The sequence below is a fragment of the Staurois parvus genome, unplaced genomic scaffold (genome assembly GCF_062004578.1).
Source record: "Staurois parvus isolate SC_StPar_1 unplaced genomic scaffold, SC_StPar_1.0 ptg000029l, whole genome shotgun sequence".
In the NCBI taxonomy this organism is placed as follows: Eukaryota; Metazoa; Chordata; class Amphibia; order Anura; family Ranidae; genus Staurois; species Staurois parvus.
In genome coordinates, this window is record NW_028317825.1 from 1064868 (window position 1) to 1088727 (window position 23860).

Consider the following 23860-nt stretch of genomic DNA (forward strand, 5'->3'; position numbering starts at 1 on the left):
TAGAGGATGAAAAGAAAATTGGATCAGCTGGTGAAATTGGTATTGTCCTGCTGTGATCTAAGAAAAATGCCTAGCAACTGGCACAATTATAGAAAGCCTGACTAGTACCACAACCAGCAACATAAAATCCTTCACACTCTTTTAAAGAGACAAAATCTAATGCGGGTTTTTTTGCTTGCAGTCTGTGCCCCCCCTTAGGAAGATTCATCCTCTCTATTTGTCCTGCTTATCATTATCATCAAAATTGAAAATAAAATTCAAAATTTTGGGTTGACACCAGGACAGTAATTTAGGAATTCTTCCAATGGGGACACTTGTTCTGGTGACATCTCAGGATTACCTCACTTTGCAGGGATTTCCTCTCACTTCTTGTTTTGGCTCTGGGACAGGAACTGAAGGGAAATTTCTCATATGGGACACAGTTGGCAGAAAACTAACAGGGGTTGAACCTTCCCTTACTCTATCCAAAATGAAAAAGAAAAATGTTTTTGCTTATAGTGTTACTTTAACTGACTAGTACTGGCAGTGTGATCACTGTGTACTCTGGCACTGTTGCATCAACCATTCATACCATCATATTTCAGTATTATGAGGTTTCTTGAAGACAGGTGGCTAAGCCCATTCAAAGTAAATCCTGGCATCTTTCCCCCACATGGGAAGTCCAAGTGCAGTATTCAGCCTCCCATTGACATGAATGGCTTTATGAGGCTCAGGAACAAGCCAGTGCTGTTATAAACTTGAGTATAGTATACAATAAATTCTGAGAAAGATACTGGAATTCACCTTTAGTGGGCTTTGACATCCATGTGCAAGAGCCCTTAAAAGGATAAGTTGACCTTTTGCACAAAAATAATAAATGCACTTTTTTTTTGCAGGTAAAAATTTACATTTATTAATTTTAGCTGCACAAGCCTGTAAAAGCATTGCACAAGTGATCGGCAGATTGCTGGTGCCATGTAGGACTCCTGCAGACCTGTCAGTATATACAGGATGTACGGGCAAGCAGATATACTGTACTGACAGGAAGATTCAATGAGCTACCATAGCGCTCACAGTGCCGTAGTAGTTCATTGAGAACTACAAGCCGACAGTCTTCGGGGCTGTCGGGAGTTGTAGTCCATTCACTCACGGAATTCAGTGAATGAATAACGCAGCCATGTGGGTGTGCTGTTTTTGAATACTGACAGCTAGTACTGGGAACTTCTCCGTACTTCTATCACGAGGGGGAGAGGGGTTTAGGGGGTAGGGGGTTCAGCATTGGGAACATGTTACACCCTAAACATGGGTGGAACATGTAACATGTTTCCAAAGGTGAACTTCTCTTTTAAGTGCAACCAAAAAAATCTTTTAATAAAAATACACTGATCAACACTGCCCATTATTATTCCATCAACCGCTAAACAGCCGCATTAAAGGAGAAGAGCAGTCAAAGCCTGTAACGTTTGCCTGTACTTCTCCTGTGGATCACAGGAGTGCAGTTTGTTCTGCACTCCTGTAACCAGTTTTTAGCCAACTGAGTGCTAAAATCTGCTGTTGGCTGATGTCACTCAGCTAGTCCAGACTGGGGAAAGATCATGACCATATGGTTGGAATCCACCCAGAAGCCTGAACCGGACCTGATTCAACCTCAGTGATCCGATGAGAGCCTGATCCAGCCACTCCCTCCCCCTCCACAGCCAAGCACTTCAGTAAGTGTTGGGGGCAGAGCAGAAAGCAGTGACTCGTCTCAAGCTCTCTGCTCAGAGCGGTCGGGAGAACTGAGCGATTAGTGGTGTCTAATCAATCAAGTCTCAGCCTTAGAGCTGGTGAGGGACAGATGCAGCATCACATCGATGCTGCATCCACCTAGGTAAGTAGGAGAAGTAGGTAAGGAAAACAAAGTACTTCTCTTTTAAACAAAGGGTCCTTACATTTTCAAATACTTTGCAAGAAAACATTTTAGTGCACTTACCTTTCCAGCAGATAATTTGGCCTGTAGTTCCTGACATTCTTGTTTCAAATTTTCAATTTGCTTGTCTTTTTCCAAGAGAGCGCTGGCCTGCTCACGCATATCCTTTGCTCGTTGGCGTGCAAATGCCTTCTTGCACAGCTCCAAACTGGCTCCTTTTAAGTGTATTGGAGTATTTACCTACAAAGCAATGTTCGGGTCATTATAAGAGAACCATTCACCAGACACAAAAGAGTCATTCCGCTTACAATATTTAATCATAAATATGCAGACTTGCCTAGTAAAGATTTCAGTTTAAAATGAAACATGTTAATTTAAAATGAACAAGTAATCTCTATTGCCTTTTTGGGTGTGTTTTGGGGTTCCCCATAGAACTGTAGATGCTTACTCTTCAGGTCCACTTTAAAGTGATTATGTACTCGGCATTTTAAACCATTTTAGGTAAAAGTCCTGCCTAACAGCAGACACAGGATGCTTGCTATTCTGTTATTAGCCAATGCATCTCAAAAATTTTGTCTGATTTTTACAAATTTTCTTTGACTTAAAGCGGTTCTTCACCCTGGGAACAAAAAATTAAAAGTCAGCAGCTTCAAATACTGTGTCTACTGACTTTTAATAAAAGGACAGTTACCTGTCCAAGGATACAATGCTGTCCTCATCTGAGCCAGATCTTCACCATTCTTTGGGTCCCCAGAGCTGGTATGTTAACTGTGCGCAGCCAGTTGTGATTCCTTGCGGCTTCACAGCTGGATGCCCAGCGTGTGACCTTCTGGGACCTGTGATGCATCACAGAAAATTGCAGATGGGTGGTTTCTGCAGCACTAATCCGACCAGAAGTGGGAGTGGGTACCTGCCAAAACTAGGTACCCGCTTCCCCCTTAAAAAAAACTATACAAAAAGGTAGTGGGGGGGGGGAGAGCAGAAAAGCATAACTTCCCATTTTGGGAGAAGTTCCACTTTAATGAGCCCTGCACCTGCCATTCCAGTGTTCAATGAGACTACCTAGTGGCCAGTAACAGGAGTCTTATTAGGCAGGAAGATGTCAGTTGGCAGAGTTCAGCTATGAAATCAGGGTAAGTCAATTCATGGTGTTCCTCTTAATTTCATTGTGCCTCCATGCCACAGTTGTTTGTGCTTGTGAGAGATTCATGTACTGTTGGAAACAGGTAAGTGAAATTTGTCACAGGAGGCGGTCGACATCAAGTATCAGCGTTACTGAACTCTTCACTCAGCCAGTGCGCCTGTCTCATACACAGGCACACCAGCTGATGAGCCTTCATGTGGGGTTGGTGGAGCCTAAGACTGATTTCACACAGTCATTTCAATCAAGTCCATCTGTCAGTTTTTCAGGCGCACCTGATCAAAAGGTCCATGCAATCCTATGAACAAGCGGGTGTAAACTAAACCTGTGTCTGTTTACACCCGTCTACCTCCGGGTTCAGTTGGGTCTGCAGGAAGAAAAAAAAAAAAAAGACAAAAAAAGGACCCTGTTCTCTTCAGTTTAGGCAGAGTGGATCAGTGGTAGAGGTCTAAACATACAGTGGAGTCCATCTATTTCTGGCTGCTCATAGAGCAGTGCGAGCTCTGTCCATGTCTACTTGGCAGAAACTAAGCAGGCACAAAGTGTCATCTGCCCGCTCTGCTCTTATCAGCAGGGAATCCGCTCACAGATACCCTGCTGATCAGAATGGAATCCGGCCCTGTGTGAAAGGGGCCTAAAGAGGGAACTCAAACTATCTCCCCATCAGGTCCACTTCCCCTGTGATTGACAGTGGATGGGGTTTCCATAGCCTTTAGTCAGTCCAATAGTGCATATGGAATGCATCCACTGCCAGTCACAAGGTAGCTGAACTAGTCTATCATCCACTGTCCAAAAGTCACTTGGATGCTGCTGGCCTGCAACCAATTAAACAAAAACAAAGCACAAAAATAAAAAGTTAACACCCCCCACCCCTCACTATATCTGGCCTGTCTCTGTACACCAACTTAGATTTGCTTAATTACCTCCAGTTTCTGGCCGTTGCATGTGTACACTGCTGTCTGCTATCTTTGCAACTTAAGGGGGAGCTATTAGGAGGTGGTAAAAATGCAGCTCAACCACATTTTTTTTTTACTGCCCCCAACTACAAGGGTAAAATGAGGCCTAGCTCCCTAGAGGTACTCTCAGCCAGCAAAAGTTAATGTGAATAAAAGCTAGTCAAAAACCTAAAAATTATAGATATGCATAAAAACAGCTTTCCTGGCTTATAAAGGTAATACCACGCATCTTATGGAGGCTATTCTAAGACAGGACTTATAACTTGACTGGTTTAAAATACATGTTCACCTTGAAAGGGACTTGAAGTAAAAAAGTAAACATTGCAAAATTACAATAGATTGTGCAGAATATTCTTACAATTTGAAAAGACTTCCTAGTCACAAGCAACCTTGGAAGCTCACTGTTGTGAGTCAGGGAATACCTTACACTAGTAATACTTTACACTGGTACCATTACATTATTTTTACTTTATACCAAAAAAAAAAACCCTTAGCCAATCACTGGCCCCTAGAGATAAACTGTCAATTGAGCAATAAGAATGGACATGGCTTAATTTTCACATCTCAGATTTGGATAACTTCCTAAAATATAATCCATACCATTTTAAGGTTAGCCTCTTGAAGCTTCTGAGCTCTTTCTTCCAGGCGTTTTGCTATAACTGCAAGTTCTGCGTTTTTCCTCTTCAATCTTTTAACTTTTTCCTCTGTTTCAGGAACACTGCTTTTTCTCTGCAAAATATGAATTAAGTAGGTCAGTAACGTGCTTCTAAAAATGACAATTATAGTACAAGATCCCAGATAGAAGTTTGAGGACCCATTCACACTGTGTGTGCATTGCAATGTGCATTGACTCAAGCTGCATTGCATCTGTATGCAAATTTCCTCTGGGCCCTAAGGGAACTTTGCCCCCTTTTGGTCTGCTAAAAATACACTTCAAAGCATTTTGTTATATCGATTACGTGCAAATAAATGTATGAGTTTGCCAGAAACCTTGTAAGTTGATAACTTCCTGTGTTCTCTGCCTGTATACAAGGAGGAGTTATGGAGACGAGGAAGGAGTGGGAGAATGAGCAGAGGTCTGTATTTTTTTGGTATCTATCAGAAATGAAACTGGCAGAGCCGATACCACCTACTTAGAAATTCAAAGCTGTGTTGTCAAAAAGGAGGGTGGCACACTCTATATTTCTGACACATCAACAGTTATTTTTGCATAATGTCTGTATGTTTAAAGGGACAAAAACACAGGAAAAATATAGGAAAATATGAATGTGCATCCTCCTCCAACCACCCCCCCCCCCCCCCCCCGTGCTAATCGAAACCACCTTCCTCCCTCAACAATCTCCATGTGATATTGTGATGGTGCACGGTGCGGCATTACTGAACTTTAGGATGTTGCATGGGAAGGTCTTTGTGCTGTGGGACTGGGGTCACTTTTTGGAGAGTTCAGTATACAGTCTCTGATGTGGATAAAGGGCCAGCCTTGCTTACTTATGATATATGCCTTTATGCCACTAGTGACACATCACTCCTCCACTATACCCTTGTGCTATGTAAGACTACATACAAGGTCCCCCCATAGGCTGATTAAGCCTGACCCTCCATGATGGCAGTGGTGGTATTCTTGGGTGGTAGTTTATGATCTCCAAAGGCATTTTTCATCAATTTTTCAATAGTACTTTCATTGGCATACAAAATAGGACACTCTCCTAAAATCACACCGAAGTTGTACATGACAGATATGCGTATTGGTAACAAAGTCTTGTGATACATAATTCTAATTATATGGATTTAGCAATTCCATACATGCCAAGATCTGAGAAAGCCGTGAACCCACAAAATGCGTTAACCAAACAATGGGCACCGATCCATACTAACTGTAATTGTATATAGCATGTATTGTTTTACGGCTAGTTGATCTCTGTTATGAGATTTGTATATCATCTACTGTATGTATAATAAAGATACAATTGTAACATAAATATTTCTGGTTTATATGGCAGTCTTCCATGTTTTTCCTGACATGTCCTTATTTTCTTGTAGGTATAGCTGCACAAGTAAACATTGTGATGAAACACAGGGGCCTTGCTAGAACTCGGCAAGTATTCAACAGAGGAGGGGGTGAAAGTCAGATCAGCACAGTAGGGTGGGAAAGAGGTAAGGAAACATTTACAACATACTTTTTCAGGTTTCCTTACACTTTAATGCTTCTACACACCATACATAAAAAATAGCCAGCCCACATCTACATGTTCAAGTGTTCTGAGGGGACAAGAGCATTTACTATATAGACATGCTGGGGTCCCATTTGAAATGAATGAGATACCCCCAAAATGCCCAAAAGATGTGCCCTACCAACCAGTGTTACAAGTATACAACAACGTGGTAATGCTCGCACATAAATCCAAGTTAAGTGGGAAAACTAAATACACAGTATCTATACATGCAATAACTGAATAGTTATAATTTGATAAATAAAATTATGCACTTTAAAATAAAACTGTAAAAATTTGATTAAAAGTGACACTAAATGACTACATGTGCGTCAACATTTATCAGTCCAAACGTAAAACTTAAGTATACTTATGAACGAAATATAGTGTATTGCTCTGCGGCCGTGAATAGAAATATTGAAGCAACTGGATAAGCATGACAGAATGAATAGCATTTTCAAAAGAATACATCAGCAATGGTAGTCCTCATATCTCTCTTCGATAGGATTCCCAAAAGTTCCCATTCAAGCCAAATCCATATAATTCATTTTTTATTCATTCATCCTACTCTCAGGGTAGGACTGGGCTTGGGGACAGGTATGCATTTGCCATGAGTCCAGTAGAATAATACGTGTTGGGATGGTGGCCCTGAGTGAAGATGTTCCATCATTCAGACCTCAGAGCAGGGCCTGCAGTCAGTGACAGCTGCTGGTGTAATATAGCCATCTGCTTCCTGTTCAGACCTGTGCTCATAGCTCCTGGCAGAGGGAATTCTTCCAGAACCAACTTGGAGCTTAGAGATGTTATATGAATAAATGCAGAACTACAAAAACTCAAGGCTGGCAGAATGCTAAAATTGTCAAATGATTTGTGCACATTCGTTAAAACAAAGCTGAACAATAAGGATTACTAGTGATGATATCATGGAAGTTTGTGAGTGAGTCTACAGAGCAGCAGCAGTATTGTTCTGCTCATATAGTACTTTCTCATTTAATATTCATCCCCTACAATTCCTCCTTTTTTACCATATATTAGTGAAAAAGTGTGTTACAATAAACCATGTGCTTTAAAGCTAACTATACTCTCTCAATCAAGGACAACTATTTTTAATTCTTTTTGCTGCTAGCATTAGTAAATAGATAGGAAGGTATATTATACTTAGTTATTTTAAACTTTTTTTTTTTTTACACTTCTTCAGTGGCTTCTTGGTTTCTGGCCCAGGCCAAAATTATGTCATACATCCCAGGAGTCTTCATGGGAATTTTTTTCCTTTCACCTGCAAGAGAGGTTTTCTCAGCTAAGCATACCTTCCTGCCTGCATGCCTGAGCTAAGAGCAGATGGAGTCCAGAAAGTAAATGCTACACAAATCATCTGCCCTTAACTTAAAGTGTTACTAAACCCACAACAGTAAAATCAGTCTGTATATGCAGAAAAGCATACTTGTTATACTCACTGTGGAACCTAAGGGTTAATGCTATGCATTGTGTAAAAATGTTGTTTGATCCTATCTTCTCTGATCCTTACTTATCTGATCAGGGGTTCTGCATCCTCCTAGAGCAAAATTAAAACTCCTCCTACAAGCTTTAATGTGCTCTGTTGGACACTGATAGATGTTACAAGATTGCTCTAACTGCTGATGAGAAAAGGTATTTAGCAGTTGATATGTGCCAAAATAATTGCACTTCCATGAAGTGTGTACTGTGGGAGATAAAGTGAATGCAGGGTCCTGGGTTTAGTAACACTTTAAGATGTATGCAGCCAGAAATGGTAGGGGGGGGGGGTGTTTTTCAAAGTTAATTTTCAACAAAAAAACAGTGAGACATGAATAGATGGCTGACTTTGCTTCTGTAGCACTAACCCCTGAAAGGGCCCACTCTTTGGGCCCAAGATTCTTTTCCTAGTAGATACACCAGCAGCCAGGCATACAGTCTCAGTCACTCTTCTGGCTCAATGATCAGTCTAGCGGTATTCTTTTTGATGTTTTATTGAAAACTTGAACTTGGAAAGGTGCAGGGTAACGGTTGGATACTCCAGCAAGGTTAAGTAGTAACTTGAGGACACCTATCTTCCTCCTAAAGATTTTGAGCACAGTCCTTGCAGCAGCAAAGGGCTGAGCAACACCAGGACACTATAAACAATGTCCACTTTTAAGTACAAGCTGACTCTGATGCAAGAGGGATAGCAGCAGCACACAGTCACTGGGATCTCACAAATCGGTCTGTACACACTTTGTCTTTGGATAATTGGATGCCTCCCCTATCAGTATCTGCCAGACATATCTCCTGTGGATTCTTCAGACCAGATTCCCAAAACACGTCCCTCAGTCAGCTCCAGCAGAGTTCAGTAGAATAGGGCCCCAGCTAGTACAGTTGTGACCTCAAAGAGCAAAATGAAGAACAGCTTAGACTGCCCAGATGGGCAGCATTCCTTCAGTCTGAGATCTTTTCCTCCTGGACAAGAACAGGGCAGCTTCAGACTTCAGACTATTTACAGTTGCAAGAAAAAGTATGTGAACCCCTTGGGATTACGTGGAGTTTTGCATGAATTTGGCATAAAATGTGCTCTGAACGTCATCTAAGTCACAACAATAGAAGAACACAGTCTGCTGAACATAATACTGCACAAACATTAGATGTTGCCATGGTTTAATTGCACATAACATGTAAACATTCACAGTGCAGGGAGGAAAAAGTATGTGAACCTTTGGACTTAACTGGTTGACCCTCCTTTGGCAGTAATAACCTCAACCAAACGTTTCCTGTAGTTGCAGATTAGACCTGCACAACGATCTGGAGTAATTTTGGACCACTCCTCTTCACAAAACGGTTTCAGTGTAGCAATATTCTTGGGATGTCTGGTGTGAATCGCTCTCTTAAGGTCATGCCACAGCATTTCAATCGGGTTGAGGTCAGGACTCTGACTGGGCCACTCCAGAAGGCGTATTCTGTGCTGTTGCAGCCATTGTTTTGTTGAATTACTTGTATGCTTTGGGTCATTGTCCTGTTGCATCACCCATCCTCTGCAGAGCTTCAGTTGGCAGACAGATGGTCGTACGTTTTCCTGCAAAATGTCTTGATAAACTCTGGAATTCATTTTCCCATCAATGACAACAATCCGTCCAGGCCCTGAGGCAGCAAAGCAGCCCCAAACCATGATGCTCCCTCCGCCATGTTTTACAGTGGGGATAAGGTTTTGATGTTGGTGTGCTGTGCCTTTTTTTCTCCACACATAGTGTTGTGTGTTCTTCCCAAACAACTCAATCTTGGTTTCATCTGTCCACAGTATATTTTGCCAGTAGTGCTGTGGAACATCCAGGTGCTCTTTTGCAAACTTCAAACGTGCTGCAATATTCTTTTTGGACAGCAATGGCTTCCTCCGTGGTGTCCTCCCATGTACTCCATTCTTGTTTAATGTTTTCCTTATTGTAGATGTGTCAACAAAAATGTTAGCATGTGCCAGAGATTTCTGTAGGTCTTTAGCTGACACTCTGGGATTCTTCTTTACCTCATGCAGCATTCTGCTCTGTGCTCTTGCAGTCATTTTTACAGGAGGACCACGCCTAGGGAGAGTAGCAACAGTGCTAAACTTTCTCCATTTGTAGACAGTCTGTCTTACCGTGGACACATGAACATCAAGGCTTTTGGAGATACTTTTGTAACTCTTTCCAGCTTCATGCAAGTCAACAATTCTTGATCATAGGTCTTCTGAGAGCTCTTTTCTGCGAGGCATGGATCACATCAGACAGTGCTTCTTGAAACCAGCAAACCCAAAACAGGTGTGTGTTTTTAAAGGGCAGGGCAGCTGTCAGCAACACATCCAGCTAGGGCCTCACATACTTTTTCCTCCCTGCACTGTGAATGTTTACATGTTATGTGCAATTTAAACCTGGCAACATCTAATGTTTGTGTAGTATTATGTTCAGCAGACTGTGTTCTTCTATTGTTGTGACTTAGATGACATTCAGAGCACATTTTATGCCCAATTCATGCAAAACTCCACGTAATCCCAAGGGGTTCACATACTTTTTCTTGCAACTGTATGCTCAGACTGGGACCACAAAGATTCATACTGTAGATTTGACTCTCCAAGCCCACAACTTTCCAGAACTATCCACAAAACAGGGGGAAGCTGCCAAACCCACAGCCTGTGCAACTCAGAGCAGACCAGAGTATTCACCAGCAGCTCCACTGATTACAGGAGAACTAAAGTCTAAATTTATCCAACCTAGCACCTACAGTATCTAGGAGGGTGCTACACTTTGATTGCTAAAAATTAATTATAATTGTGATTTCAGTTTGTGGAGCTCAGTAACAGTTAAGTTCTGTTTTAAGACAACACATACCTTTAATCATGGCAACCAATCATTGCTGTATCATGACTTTGTGTTGTGCATATATTCCTATGCAGGCTATGCCCAGTCCTCCTCTGCCTACTTTTGTTAGGCACCTTGCCTAAACAAAGAAAATTATGACAATCCACCCAAAATCAGCACAACTTGGTGAAGTATAATACTGATGCTGTCAGCATGAAATGCTATTAGTTGAATAAATATGTGTATTCATGCTCTCATTATATGCATGCACTATTGAAAACCAGTGTATGCGCCACAAAATAAAAAACAAATACCAGAATTATATTTTCTTCCCGTAAATCTTTGCAGCGCTGTTCCAAATCTCGCAGTGCATTCAGCAATTCTTGTGTTGATTGAGAACCATCACTGGCATCCTGCATGATATCAATCAAAACATTAAAATACAAACTGCACCTATATTATCCTTGTTTTAGGAGTAGATATAAAGAATAAGTAAGATGGTTAAAATGCTGAGCAAAATAAAAACTTTACAGCTGAACTACAAGTAGATAAAATAGATCAATTTATTGAAGCTTTGTATTAATTATTACAATATTAATTAAGCTGTGTAAATTGTAGGACTGGATGGACAGAAATACAAATATATTGGCAGGTAAAACAGCTCCCATATATGTGTTTATTGGTGTATGTATTAATTTGCCTGGAGTTCAGCTTTAGCAGAAACTGAAAAAAAGTCATATGTGTTTAACATATCATAGGAAAAATGTTAATTACAGAAGAAGAGAGAAATACAAAAAAAAACAAAAAAAACATGTAAAACAATAGATTATTACATGTTTAACAAGAGTAACTAGTAGCAGTCATAGTGCCAGCTCTGGAAAAAAAAAAGTGGCAGTTAGAACTGTTTCTTCCTTGCAGCAGCTGGCAAAATCTTTAATAAACCATGTAATTATGGAACTTTCTTACAAACACGCTGTTGTTTAAACGTCAACCAAAATTTAACTGTGCTGCCAGGAACTCGCACATTCACACAATTTTAATTATGTTAATGAAATAAAGGCAAACATGCATTCTATGCCTAAAACAGGACAGATTGATGTACACACAATAAAGGCGGCACAGTTATTGATACTGAGGTCATAAGAAAAAAAAAAAAAAAAAAAAAAAAGAAAAGAAAGAAAAAAGGGAAATTTGCTGGGGAAATTTGACAAAACCGCAACATATTAGCAAGCATACCACTTTCTTGGCATAAAAGATGTAGAGTAACCTTTTTTTACAGAGCACTAAAAGTAAGTGTGTGTGTATGTGTGTCAGTCATGGCAGTGCAAAATTATTGTATTGCAGTCATACAAAATTAAAAAAACAGATTTACTGTAGAGTAGCTGCTTGCCTCCTTTGGGTGTTCAGAATCATGCCACTGACCATTTCATAAATATGTGTTTTGAGTCAAACTACAAACCAGCAACTATGTAGCAGAAATAAGAATAAGTAAACAACTGCTGTAAAAGTGACTGCAGAGCTCAGTCTTCACAGGACTGAGATAGAGCTCTACATTCACTTTTGCAGCAGTTGTTTTCTTATTCCAGGTAACAATCCTGCGCAATGTCCTTTTGACCCTTTTGGTTGGTTGAACACGTCGACTGTGCTTATGCTTATCAGATGACGGTTTCCCAGAAATTGTATATGCCGTCATAACCTTTGATACTGTACCTCTTGACACAGCATATAAATTGGCAACTTCAGCCACAGAGGCACCAGATAAGTGGGCACCAACAATTTGCCCTCTTTGAAACTAAGTTCTGACATGACCGTTACTAGCAGCGCACACAGTGAATGATGAAAGGGAGGCTTCCCACCTGTTAGCTAGGTGTCTCATCACACAGCGGAAGCAATAGAATGTTACATCACTTCCGCTGTCAATGCAAAACATATTGTCACTTTCATACCTGCAAATCATGTAGCGTTTCCATTTTTTTTTTGTCCAACCTCTGTATGTAGCACCCTCCTAGATAGGTGCTAGGTTTAGATAGATAAAAGTTTAGTATGTGTTTTGATAGTTAAATTTAGTTGTCACACTGTAGTCTGTGTGATTGTTGTTTGGTAAAAACATATTTTGCACACTGTAGTCAGTTGCTGCTACAGCTGAGGGGCTGTCTGCTGAAGATCTGGTCTAACAGAGGAAGGCAACCCAGATGTCCTTGGGCCTTGTGAGTAGACACCTCTGAAAGGATCTTAAAGACTTTGTGCTGCTGAAACTCCTCTGGTGCAATGGAGTCAGCTGTGGGTCTAGTTAAAGGGGACACCAGCTGGTGTCCTAAAAAACTTTGCCCATTTAATCTCCTACTTGAAAGGGACTCTGCTGTATTTACTACTACTACAACTGCCTTAAAGCTGAAGTTCACGGTTTGTTGCAAGGATTGACAGTCATAGCTTATCCGGAAGAATTCCTAAGTCTTTAAGTTGTACATGGTTCTTGTTTCTGGAGTATCCCATCTCATTCTCTTAACCCTATCCATGTTCTCCAAAAGTAAAAACAACAAAAACACCTCCCCTAGACTGGTCATTGAGGAAATGTGTGAATGAGCCTATGTGCCTGGCTGCGGGGCAAAGCTTTTGGAGAAGACCTGAAAAGGATTCCTACGGGAATAGCGCTTTATGTATATTTATGTATATATACACACTATATTTCCAAAAGTATTGGGACGCCTGCCTTTACACGCACATTAACTTTAATGGCATCCCAGTCTTAGTCCGTAGGGTTCAATATTGAGTTGGCCCACCCTTTGCAGCTATAACAGCTTCAACTCTTCTGGGAAGGCTGTCCACAATGTTAAGGAGTGTGTCTATGGCAATGTTTGACCATTCTTCCAGAAGCGCATTTGTGAGGTCAGACTAGAAGACCTGGCTTGCAGTCTCCGCTTTAACTCATCCCAAAGGTGTTCTATCGGGTTGAGGTCAGGACTCTATGCAGGTCAGCCAAGTTCCTCCACCCCAAACTCACTCATCCGTGTCTTTATGGACCTTGCTTTGTGCACTGGTGCACAGTTATGTTGGAACAGGAAAGGGCCTTCTCCAAACTGTTCCCACAAAGTTGGGAGCATTGAATTGTCCAAAATGTCTTGTTATGCTGACGCCTTAAGAGTTCCCTTCACTGGAACTAAGGGGCCAAGCCCAACCCCTGAAAAACAACCCCACACCACAATCCCCCTCCACCAAACTTTACACCTGGCACAATGCAGTCAGGCAAGTACCGTTCTTCTAGCAACCGCCAAACCCAGACATGTCCATCAGATTGCCAGACAGAGAAGCATGATTTGTCACTCCAGAGAACACGTCTCCACTGCTCTAGAGTCCAGTGTTGGTGTGCTTTATACCACTGCATCCAACGCTTTGCATTGCCCTTGGTAATGTAAGGCTTGGATGCAGCTGCATGGCCATAGATATCCATTCCATGGAGCTCTCTACACACAGTTGTTGTGCTAAACTGAAGGCCACATGATGTTTGGAGGTCTTTAGCTATGGACTCTGCACACAGTTGTTGACTTCTGCGCACTATACGCTTCAGCATGCGATGACCCCACTCTGTCACTTCGTGGCTGAGCTGCTGCTGTTCTCAGTTGCTTCCATTTTGTTATAATACCACTAACAGTTGACCACGGAATATTTAGTAGCAAGGAAATTTCATGGATGGCCTTATTGCACAAGTGGCAACGTATCACAGTACCACGCTTGAATTCACTGAGCATCTGAGAGCGACCCATTCTTTCACAAATGTTTGTAGGAGCAGTTTGCATGCCTAAGTGCTATATAAATATATATTGTTCTTTATTAACAGAACTTGCTCATTTCTGGTAGGGAAGAGTATACTCTGGCAACTAATGTGAACCAAATACAGCTCAAATTTTAACGAATTCCTGCTAAAATCGGTGAAAATTTGAGGAATTAGGGGCTCTGTCAGCACTACAGAACATGACAAACAAGAATATGAAAATAATTCACATTCTTAACTTGGACAGAGAGAGGGGAGAATTGTGACCAAATCTGGTAAACTGCATGCAAAGTTGCTGAAAAAAAATAAAGTAAAAGGAAGAGCAGAGTGACCAGAAGGATGACCTGAATAATTTCTTGCCGCTTCTTCACTTTTCAATCAGAAGACTGAGGGCAGGATGGTGACAGCAGTGTATTTCCTAATTGAAACAGAAAGTCATCCACTTGGTTATGCTGTGTGAATGACAGTTAAGACCGATACCATTTATGAAATTTATCTGTGTATCTAAACGTTTGCCTGGAGTTTAGCCTTAGGGCCAGTTCACGTTCTGTGCAAGTTTCCTCACCGTGTTCAGAGCACACTGCACTTGTAATCTGTAGCGAGTTTTAGTGTTTGTAGCAAGCGTGCACACAGAGATGGATACGAACCTTAATTTTGGCAAAGGACCGTCCATCTTGTACAATTATCTCTCTCTCTCCCTCTTTCCTCATCCCCCTCCCTCTCTGTTGAGTGACATGTGGTCTGTTTGATGCAGAGTTCAAAAAGGCATCGAAACCCAGTGGAACGGCGTCCTGGCTATAAAACCTCACCAGCTAGGTGCCCCCGTCTGGTAGCTGTGCAATCTGGGATATCTGGGATACCGTAAAAGCGTAAACCAAGTCCTTCACAGGAGTTCAAAGACATTCCAGAAAAGGCATAAAACAAGACACCACATTCAACATCCATTTTCCCCTATGATTTAATATCTTGGAATATGAGAGACTTACATAAAAACCAGGCATATCGGCAGATTGGTCAAGTTAATACAAACCGCTTCCCTAGCTGGCATATATAGGAGGGCAGGAAAGTGTATCTCCTGAACCATTTAAGTGTATATGACATGTTTCATCTCTAACCATTCCGCAGATGCTGCCGAGTATTAATATACTAGTACCCAGGCTGCCAAAGGCCCCGAGAACGAGTTATGAATCATAATAGCAGCTATGAGAGTTTCTAGTCATAACTTTGGGCTCCACCTGCACCTCCTTCCCCAAAAGCAGACGATTGATTTACTGCTCCAGGGAGGCACCCGGTGGAGATACTAGAAAAGCTAAGCTGAGTTAAGGGAAAAGGAAAGAAGAGTCTCCTGTCTTAACATCGAAACGGACAGTGGGAGATAAATCCTTTAGACTTATGAAACTTGAAGCTGCTTACACCGAGGCTGACTGGCAAGTACTTTAACCCTTTAAATTCCTTTGTTATCTCTTTGCTGTGCTATTGTTCTCTGTGTATGTATGTGTATATGTATATATATATATATATATATATATATATATATATGCTACATCTTTTTCTGGAAATATGTTTTATTGCACCCTTTTGACCTTTTAGTAATAAATCTTACTTTCTGAAAGTGTTTTACTGTTTCTAACGCCTTTAATGCAAACTACGAACTCCTGCCGCTGAAGAGCGCTACTGTGTGTGTTTAACCCTCTGTATAACCCGCCTGCGGTGACAGTGGTATACAGACAATTATTTCAACCATTAGAGTGTTATTGCTGATATTGCAGTTTCCTCTTTGTACAAAAAGGAGGTGGTGGCAGTGTGAAGGGTTAGTTGCGTAATTAACCTGACCCAGTAACAATCGCGCTCAGGCTGCCGGTACATTGATTGTGGTCCATTAGCTGGAAAATCGTTGTGCAGGATGCAGCTGGGTGTGGCATTGTAACGCACGTGACATCGCGGTTTTAGATTGGCTAGTCCTTCGGTCACGAGTTTGGTGTGAAGGGCTGGGATATGACGTCACGATCGTCACAGTGTCAACCTACTGCCACCCTAAATGCAGATCACAAATACAGTACATTTTCCTGCCCTATACCACATGGTGCAATAGGACCATGCGATCCACTTGTTGTGCATTTTTTAAAGTAGTGCATGCACTACTTTTGTGGCAGTCTGGCTTTAAAATGAATGGGCTGAAATAGCACTGGAACGCACAGCTTGCCCCACAGCTTAGTGAATGTGGTGAAGTTTCACTTTGTACTTTTTGCACATGATTGGGTATTCTTTGCAAAGCTCTGGGGTAAATTACTTTGCAATGTGAACAGACCATTTTTCTTTAGTAAATCAACCCCATTATGTACACTCACCCCCTTTTACCTTCAGAACTGCCTTAATTCTTCGTGGCATATTTCGGTCCATATTGACATAAATTACTGTTGGACTGGGACTAAAAAATAGGCCTGGGCACTTTAGACTAAGTAGCCAATTCCGGGGGTTGGGGGGTGCAAGGGCATTCGCGGGGGCTGTTGGTAACGGAATATTCATAGAGACGGTCCTCCGCACTGTAATATAAAGGGGCACTGTGATATGAAGGGGACTGCACTGTAAAGGGGCACTGTATTGATTACAGTGTCCCTTTACAGTGCAGTCCCCTGTATATCACAGTGCCCCTAGAGATCTAATCACAATGCCCCCTATATATTCAAAGAGATGGCCCAATCCAGCAAAGAGACATCCCAATATAGCAAAGACAGGATGTCTCTTTGCTGGATGGGGATATCTTTTCTTGGACTGGGCTCTTTGCTTGATTGGGATGGCTCTTTGCTGGACCCAACTGGGCAAAGAGACAGCCCTTCCAATAAGGAGACAGACCTTTCAGCAAAGAAACAGCCCCATCCACTGCTGCTACAGACCTGTCAAAGTGTGCCGGAGGCCGCAGGTGAAGGAGAGGACGCCGTTCTCCCTTCAGTGCAGCGGCCAGCCGAGGAGGTGTCCATGCATCAGCGGCGCTTCCTGCTTGTCTTCAGGAGCAGTCACTGCTGCTCCTTCTGTTGGCCCTGCTTTGGGCATAGCCTCACAGCAGGAGGTGAGCGGCGGCCGCGGTCTGTATTAGCCCTGTCCAGACTGCGGTCGCCAGTTACCTCCTGCTGTGTGGCCCGGTCATCTTAAGCCCGGCGGCCCCAGCCCACCAGGCAAATTCCCAGTGTGCCCTATAGCTAGTCCTGGCCTGCCTATCATCTCAAACCAGTCTGCTCTTTCTACGCTGACATCAACAAGGCATTTTTGGACACAAAATTGTCGTTCACTGGATGTCTTCTCTTTTTTTTGGATCACACTCTGTAAACCCTAAAGATGGTTGTGTGTGAAAATCTCAGACCAGCCCATCTGGCACCAACAAACATGCCAGGTTCAAAGTTACTTAAATCCTCTTTGTCCCCCATCCTGACACTTGTCTTCATCATGTCTAGATGCTTAAAAGCATTGAGTTGCTGCTATGTGATTGGCTGATTAGCAATTTGTGTTACTAAGCAATTGAAGAGCTGTATCTAATAAAGTGGCCGGTGAGTGTACATTAGTATGGCATTCAGTACACAGTATAGCATTTCTCAAATGTTTTTAACCCAGAGGAACCCCTAAAATTATTTTCTGGTCTAGGGGAGGGGGAGACCTTACTAAAGCCAATTCAAGGGGGGGGGGGGGGATCAATGGCAAATTTTGCTTTGAGAGCAGCTTGTAGCCTGACATTCTGGATAATTAAATGGGTAGTTTACTGAGTAGATTGTGTCTTTGCAAAACTATCTATTTGACGCTTAATCCACAGTGACTCCTCTTTCTTCAGTGGGAGGAATAGGAATTCACAAGATGTGAGTGCAGTGCTAGATTGACTCGTTACACTAGCATCCACCATCACTGAAATATCAGTGTTTGATCGGCTCAACTGTTAACTATGGTGGGGAAGCTTTACTGCATGGAAATCAAACCTTTCTAAAGTATCCCGCACATTGTATCAAATGCTTGCATTTTAAATGTCTTATCCAGGCCCTATTGTCATGAAATCTGCCCAATGTGTGTGGTATGAGCTCAGTCAAAGGAGGCATTAAAAGGTGATGGCCTTCATTCAATTTACCATTGTGCACAGTGGAGCAACACTTTGCTTAGCAGTCTCGCTTCTGCAACCCTTTGGCTCATTATACACTTTCAGCTCTTGATGTCAAATAGGTGTCTGCAAGGGTTAGTAATGTGTACCAGGTTCCTCATTTCAATGCTTTTGCATGTGGGGCTTTAAACCAAGTTAGAAAATGTTTCTTTGGCAGAGCTGGCAATATGTTTAAGATACCTAAATTGTGTTCATTTACAGACTCATGCACTGGAACAAGACTAGTGATTGATGCTACAGAATTTTAACAATAGGCTTTTGGCCAGAATGCATCAAACTCCAGAGTGAAAACATCCACAAACAAACCATCAATGCTTTACAAAATTACAATCTACAAATGCAAAATAACATAAAAGACACAAATGCACACCCCAAAATGAATGGTCTTTATTTTATAACCCGATAACTGCATTTTAAAGTTAGGAAAAGAATATTATTTCTTAAAGGATAATTTCACCTTTGGGAATATGTTACATGTTCCACCCATTTTTAGGATGGAACATGTTCCCATAGCTGCAGCCACGTCTGCCGCCCCCCCTCCGACAGATAGTACGGGGAGAAGTTTCCTCGTACTGTCAAATTTGAAAACAGCGTGGCACTGCCGAGTTCTGCACACATGGCAAAGTCACTCATTCACAGAGTTTCAATGAACTGCCACGGAGCTGTGGAACGACGTGGTGGTTCATTGAAGCTTCCTGTCAGAATAACTGCTTGCTCGTCATCCCATACAGCGAGCAGATATTCTGACAAGTCTGCAGGAGACCTGCATGGCATCAGTGATCTACTGATCGCTGATGCAATGTTTTTCAGGCTCCTGCAAGCAAAACTAACAAATGCACATTTTTTTACCTGCAAAAAAATGTGCATTTATTATTTTTGTCAAAAAGGTGAACTTATCCTTTAAAGTCAGTTGAGGGACATGGGCATTTAGTAATCCTTCGACATTCGAGATACTGCCACTTAGAGGAGGTTTGAACACTGGCTAGCAAAAAATGTTATGCCCCCATTCAACTCCACCTGTAAGCAGGTTGAAATTAGCTAGATAGATGGTGCCCCGGACAAGAGAGTAGGGGTTAATGCTTTTCCTGGTTCTTTAGCTTTTGGCAGGAGTCCAATTCACTGCACCTGTGTATATAAAAAAGGGACAGTGGTCGAAGCGCTGGTGGAAAGTCAGAGGTCGGGAACCCGAGACCCTTTTACCCTGCCGAGTCTTGTTTTGGGTTCCCTGAGGAAGAGCCACACCTAGGAGAAGTACAAAATGTCACTTACTACTTGGCAACGTTAATTTTGACGTCAAATTTTAATTTTGTTTTAGTCATAGTCTTTTGACTAAAATGCCGTTTTAGTTTCAGTCATATTTTAGTCGACCAAAATTTCCAGTACATTTTAGTCCACTGAAATCTAATGGGTTTAGTTAACTTGTAATGCATTATTTAAGCATTCCTCTAGAATTTCCCAACTCATCAGATACTCATGGAGTAAAAATCTAATAGCATGTTATTATTTATGGTACTAAGGTTTGAACAAACTACAGAGACACAGATTTAGCCATTATACATTGTCTTTAGAAGTAAAAGCAAGCTTTGTTACAAGAAACCTCCCTTCTTTCTTTTGTTGTGAAAATTTGAATGTATTTTTGTCATAGTTTTCCTTAATTGACAAAAAATGTAATTGATTTTCATTATGAAAACTTTCCACTGACTTTTGAAAAGTATGGATGAAAATATTTTCGTCAACAAAATTAACACTGCTACTTGGAATATAAAGTCGTCAGAACTTGAGGTTCGCCCTGAAGACACCAGCTGCTGGAAAATGCCTCTGGTGGACTCTAATTTCACTGACTGTGAAAGCCTGGTTAGGAGTAGGAACTTAGGATGTTGACTGTTTTATTGAAATTTTACTGGACTGTCATGTCTGCTTTGGACTCTTTTGTAATGTTGCGATTTAATACAAGTAAAGCATTAAACCTTGCCTTCTGCCTGGTATGAAGTCCTTGAAAGGGTTCATAGCAAGTAACAGGCACCAGCACACAGTCTACAGTTTGGGTAACTAGCACATGGAGTATGAAGAGTCAACACGTTAAGAGTCAGTCTAGTGCAAGTTATACATGTGGTTGCCATGAGCAATGGAAGGTACAGTCAGCAAGCAGCCGTAACATGTGCCTGTTATAGGTGGAATTGCCTCTAGCCGCAAAGGAAATGTCAGCACTCCCTACACATGGAGGGGTTCAATGCTGCTACCAATAGCAGAAGCGAAAACCGCTGGACAGGTGGCTGTGGTCAGTGTTCGGCACAGCCCGCCTAGTTGCAAACTACAGTGGAAAGACGTACATTTACACAAGGACCTGAGAGTTAACTGAAAAACAGTTCTTGTTCAAGTGTACATTCATCTCTAAGAGCAGAGGCCTACCGTGATGTCACGTATTCCCTGACAGAAATCTCAGTCCAGGGAACTGGTGAAAATGGCACAGAGTAAAGGTACTTTGTGTATGAAGTAGAGAGACCCTGTACAAAGTGCCTAGCATAGCCCAGAAGAACCCACCCCAGGGTAGGTCTTGCACGTTTCCTAGACTTGGCACCCAACAAGTTAATTGGAAAACATGGAGGACGTGACAAACAACCTCCACCCTACTCTTACACACCTTCCAACTGTCATGCCTAAGTTTTGTGAGCAGGCAGTGCATAAGGCCAATGACACAAGGGGGAAACCTGTGTCTTTCAATGGACTTCAAGAAAGGGATTTTACAGTAAGTACAAAGACCTTATTTTCGGTTATCGTCAATTGAGGTTTATATCAGTTTTGGGATGCCTCAACGTTTAATTACGGTGGGGGAGCTTTATGGCATTCAAATCAAGTTCAATTACTACACAGAAATGTAGTAGCTGAATGTCTACAAGTGGTTCAATTGAGAGGTGGGAAACAGCAAACAGATTTGTAAATCTTACTACAAGGACTGTCTGAAGCAATTAACGCCTGAACAAAGGTTAGATAAAAAGGTGAAAGTAAACATGAAATCGCCATGACCAAAGAAAGTACACAGAGAATCATCCTCGAGTTCCATACCAGAAATAATAATCATCACTAAAAGGGAAACTGCTACCAGAAAGAATGGGAAACCTCAACAAGCTGGAGAAGAACGAATAATTAAGAAAAAAAAAAAAGATGTTCACTAGTTGCCGAAGCCGTTAATACCTAACCCTGGACTGTAAGGAAAGGAAAGTTGGACAGATACGATTTGTCCAAACTGAAAAAAACGTAAGAGCTGAAAGTTGAAGTGCAACACCACTAAATGGTGAACTCTGCAGCTGGGAAACAATGTCCTGTCTGCTACTCTTACAGTATGTACAGAAGATAGATATTTCCTGGGAACGAAATAATGAAATAACACTGACTTTCATGACACTAACAGTGAAGACCTATTCAGCACTGTTTACAGAAGGGAACCAGTCACTCAGTCAGCTCCAGGAGGACTGCTTAATTTATCCTGGAGGCAGCCAGCATGTGAAGCCCAGAAGAAGACATTTTCAAGAAATGACCCAAGATGGGTATATTAGGCATATTGTCTGAACATATGATCCCAGGGCAAGATCAAGCAGTCCTAACTAGATTATTTATTGCCCAGAAAGTAATTACTCAAAAAGAAGCTGTCCCACATACCACCCACACTGACCAACGGAAAGCCTCAATGAACTGACTCTTGGAAAGGGAAAAGCTTTACCACATGCTAATTAATGGTAAAAGGGAGTTTGAGTGGATTTGTCAATTATCAACGTTATGAATTTCCTAAAGATAAGACTATAATCAACCTGTTTGGTGCTATCTAAAAATATTGTAATTTGCGCAACCTTCCAACTAATATATACTCCTCCTAATATACCAATAAATAGATACAGCACACTCTAAACGTAACCTAAATTATGTGACAAGTCAATAAATTAAAAACTCAGAAACATTATGACATAACATATCTGAATCCCTATTCAATCAGTGCAACACACTCTAAAATAATATGATACTGTTCTAATTAGTTGCTGCTAAAACACTGTAAGTGACTTCACAACACCTGTACCAAAATGAACACTAAAGTGTAGCTCAACAGATTAATATTTCATATACAAATAAAATAATAAACATAATTAAAGTCCCATGAAAAAGTCTCTTATAACACCACTGTGCAATGTGTATAAGATAAATCTTCTCTTCTTCAGTACCAACCGTGCCATCACCATTAGGTGAAAAACCTGCTCAGCTCACTTTTTAGACCTCATCAATAGGTCATTATGCGCTCAACATGTGGACAGACTTGTGTACACCCTCTGTGGTCTTCCTCCAGCTCCTCTCCTGGCACCGCCACAGTATACACTCCTCTAGCAGATGCTCTCATATAATATGTATTATGGAAAACAGAAAAGTGGAACCATAGTGCTCTCGATTTATAAAACAATTTATTAGCGCCCAAATTAAAAACACTTATAAATCTAAGAAACAAGTCAGCATAAAATGTATAATTTCGTTATATGCCTCACCACCCCACTCTCCTGGATGGTCATCAGCTCAAAATGTCTAGGGCTCAGCACCTTCCACCTATACACGTTACGCCCTCAGTAGGCAGCCCCGACTCTGGGGCATAACGCATGTAGGTGGAAGGAGCTGAGCCCTAGACGTTTTGAACTGATGAGCATCTGGGAGAGTAGGGTGGTGAGCTATGTAACAAAATTATATATTACATGCTGGCTTGTTTCTTACATTTTGTAAGTGTTTTTAATCTGGGCACTAATAAATTGTTTTATAAATAGAGAGCACTATGGTTCCACTTTTCTGTTTTCCATAATACATATCATATGAGAGCATCAGCTGGTGTAGTGTATACTGTGGTGGTGCCAGGAGAGGAGCTGGAAGAAGACCACAGAGGGCGTACACAAGTCTGTTCACATGTTGAGTGCATAGTGACCTAATCGATGAGGTCATAAAGTGAGGTGAGCAGGTTTTTCACCTAATGCTGGTGGCACGGAAGAGAGAAGATTTATGTTATACACATTGCACAGTGGTGTTATAAGAGACCTTTTTCATGGGACTTTAATTCTTGTTTCTTATTTATTTTATATGAGATATTAGTCCATTGTAGTCTGATGTTTAGATGTCTCCATATCAGCAACCACTGTTCAATAATAGGAGGATTTCACAGCGCATAATATTATTACCCTCCAGTTTTAAAACACCTCCACTTCAAAATTCAGCTCTCGCCGGCCATACCAAATAGAAAGCTCTCCATAATGTAAAACCATCCAGGCTGGGTGTTAAGTCTACATGTACTGCCAGCCAATCTCTCCAACAGTTCTGATCAGTGCAGTTTCTTCACTTCCCAGGGCATCCAGAGACTGGATGATTCACATGTTGTCTCTGAAACTGAAGCAGCAACAGGGAGGTGCTTCCTGTAGGCTGAAT

The 23860-nt window shown here is 41.5% G+C and overlaps 1 protein-coding gene across 11 annotated transcripts in view; it reads right to left on the reverse strand.

The window, feature by feature from the left end:
* The window catches only part of TSPOAP1 (TSPO associated protein 1), a 188740-nt gene that overhangs the window by 132268 nt on the left and 32612 nt on the right, over positions 1–23860 (reverse strand). For 10 of the 11 annotated variants that reach the window (XM_089657078.1, XM_089657071.1, XM_089657033.1 and 7 more), the window contains exons 2-4: positions 10823–10921; positions 4586–4714; positions 1952–2128 (exon numbers count right to left, since the gene is read on the reverse strand). In XM_089657078.1, the coding sequence (XP_089513204.1) occupies positions 1952–2128; positions 4586–4714; positions 10823–10921 (405 nt within the window). The remainder of the gene's footprint in view (positions 1–1951; positions 2129–4585; positions 4715–10822; positions 10922–23860) is intronic. The other variant, XM_089657041.1, reaches the window with a different exon arrangement.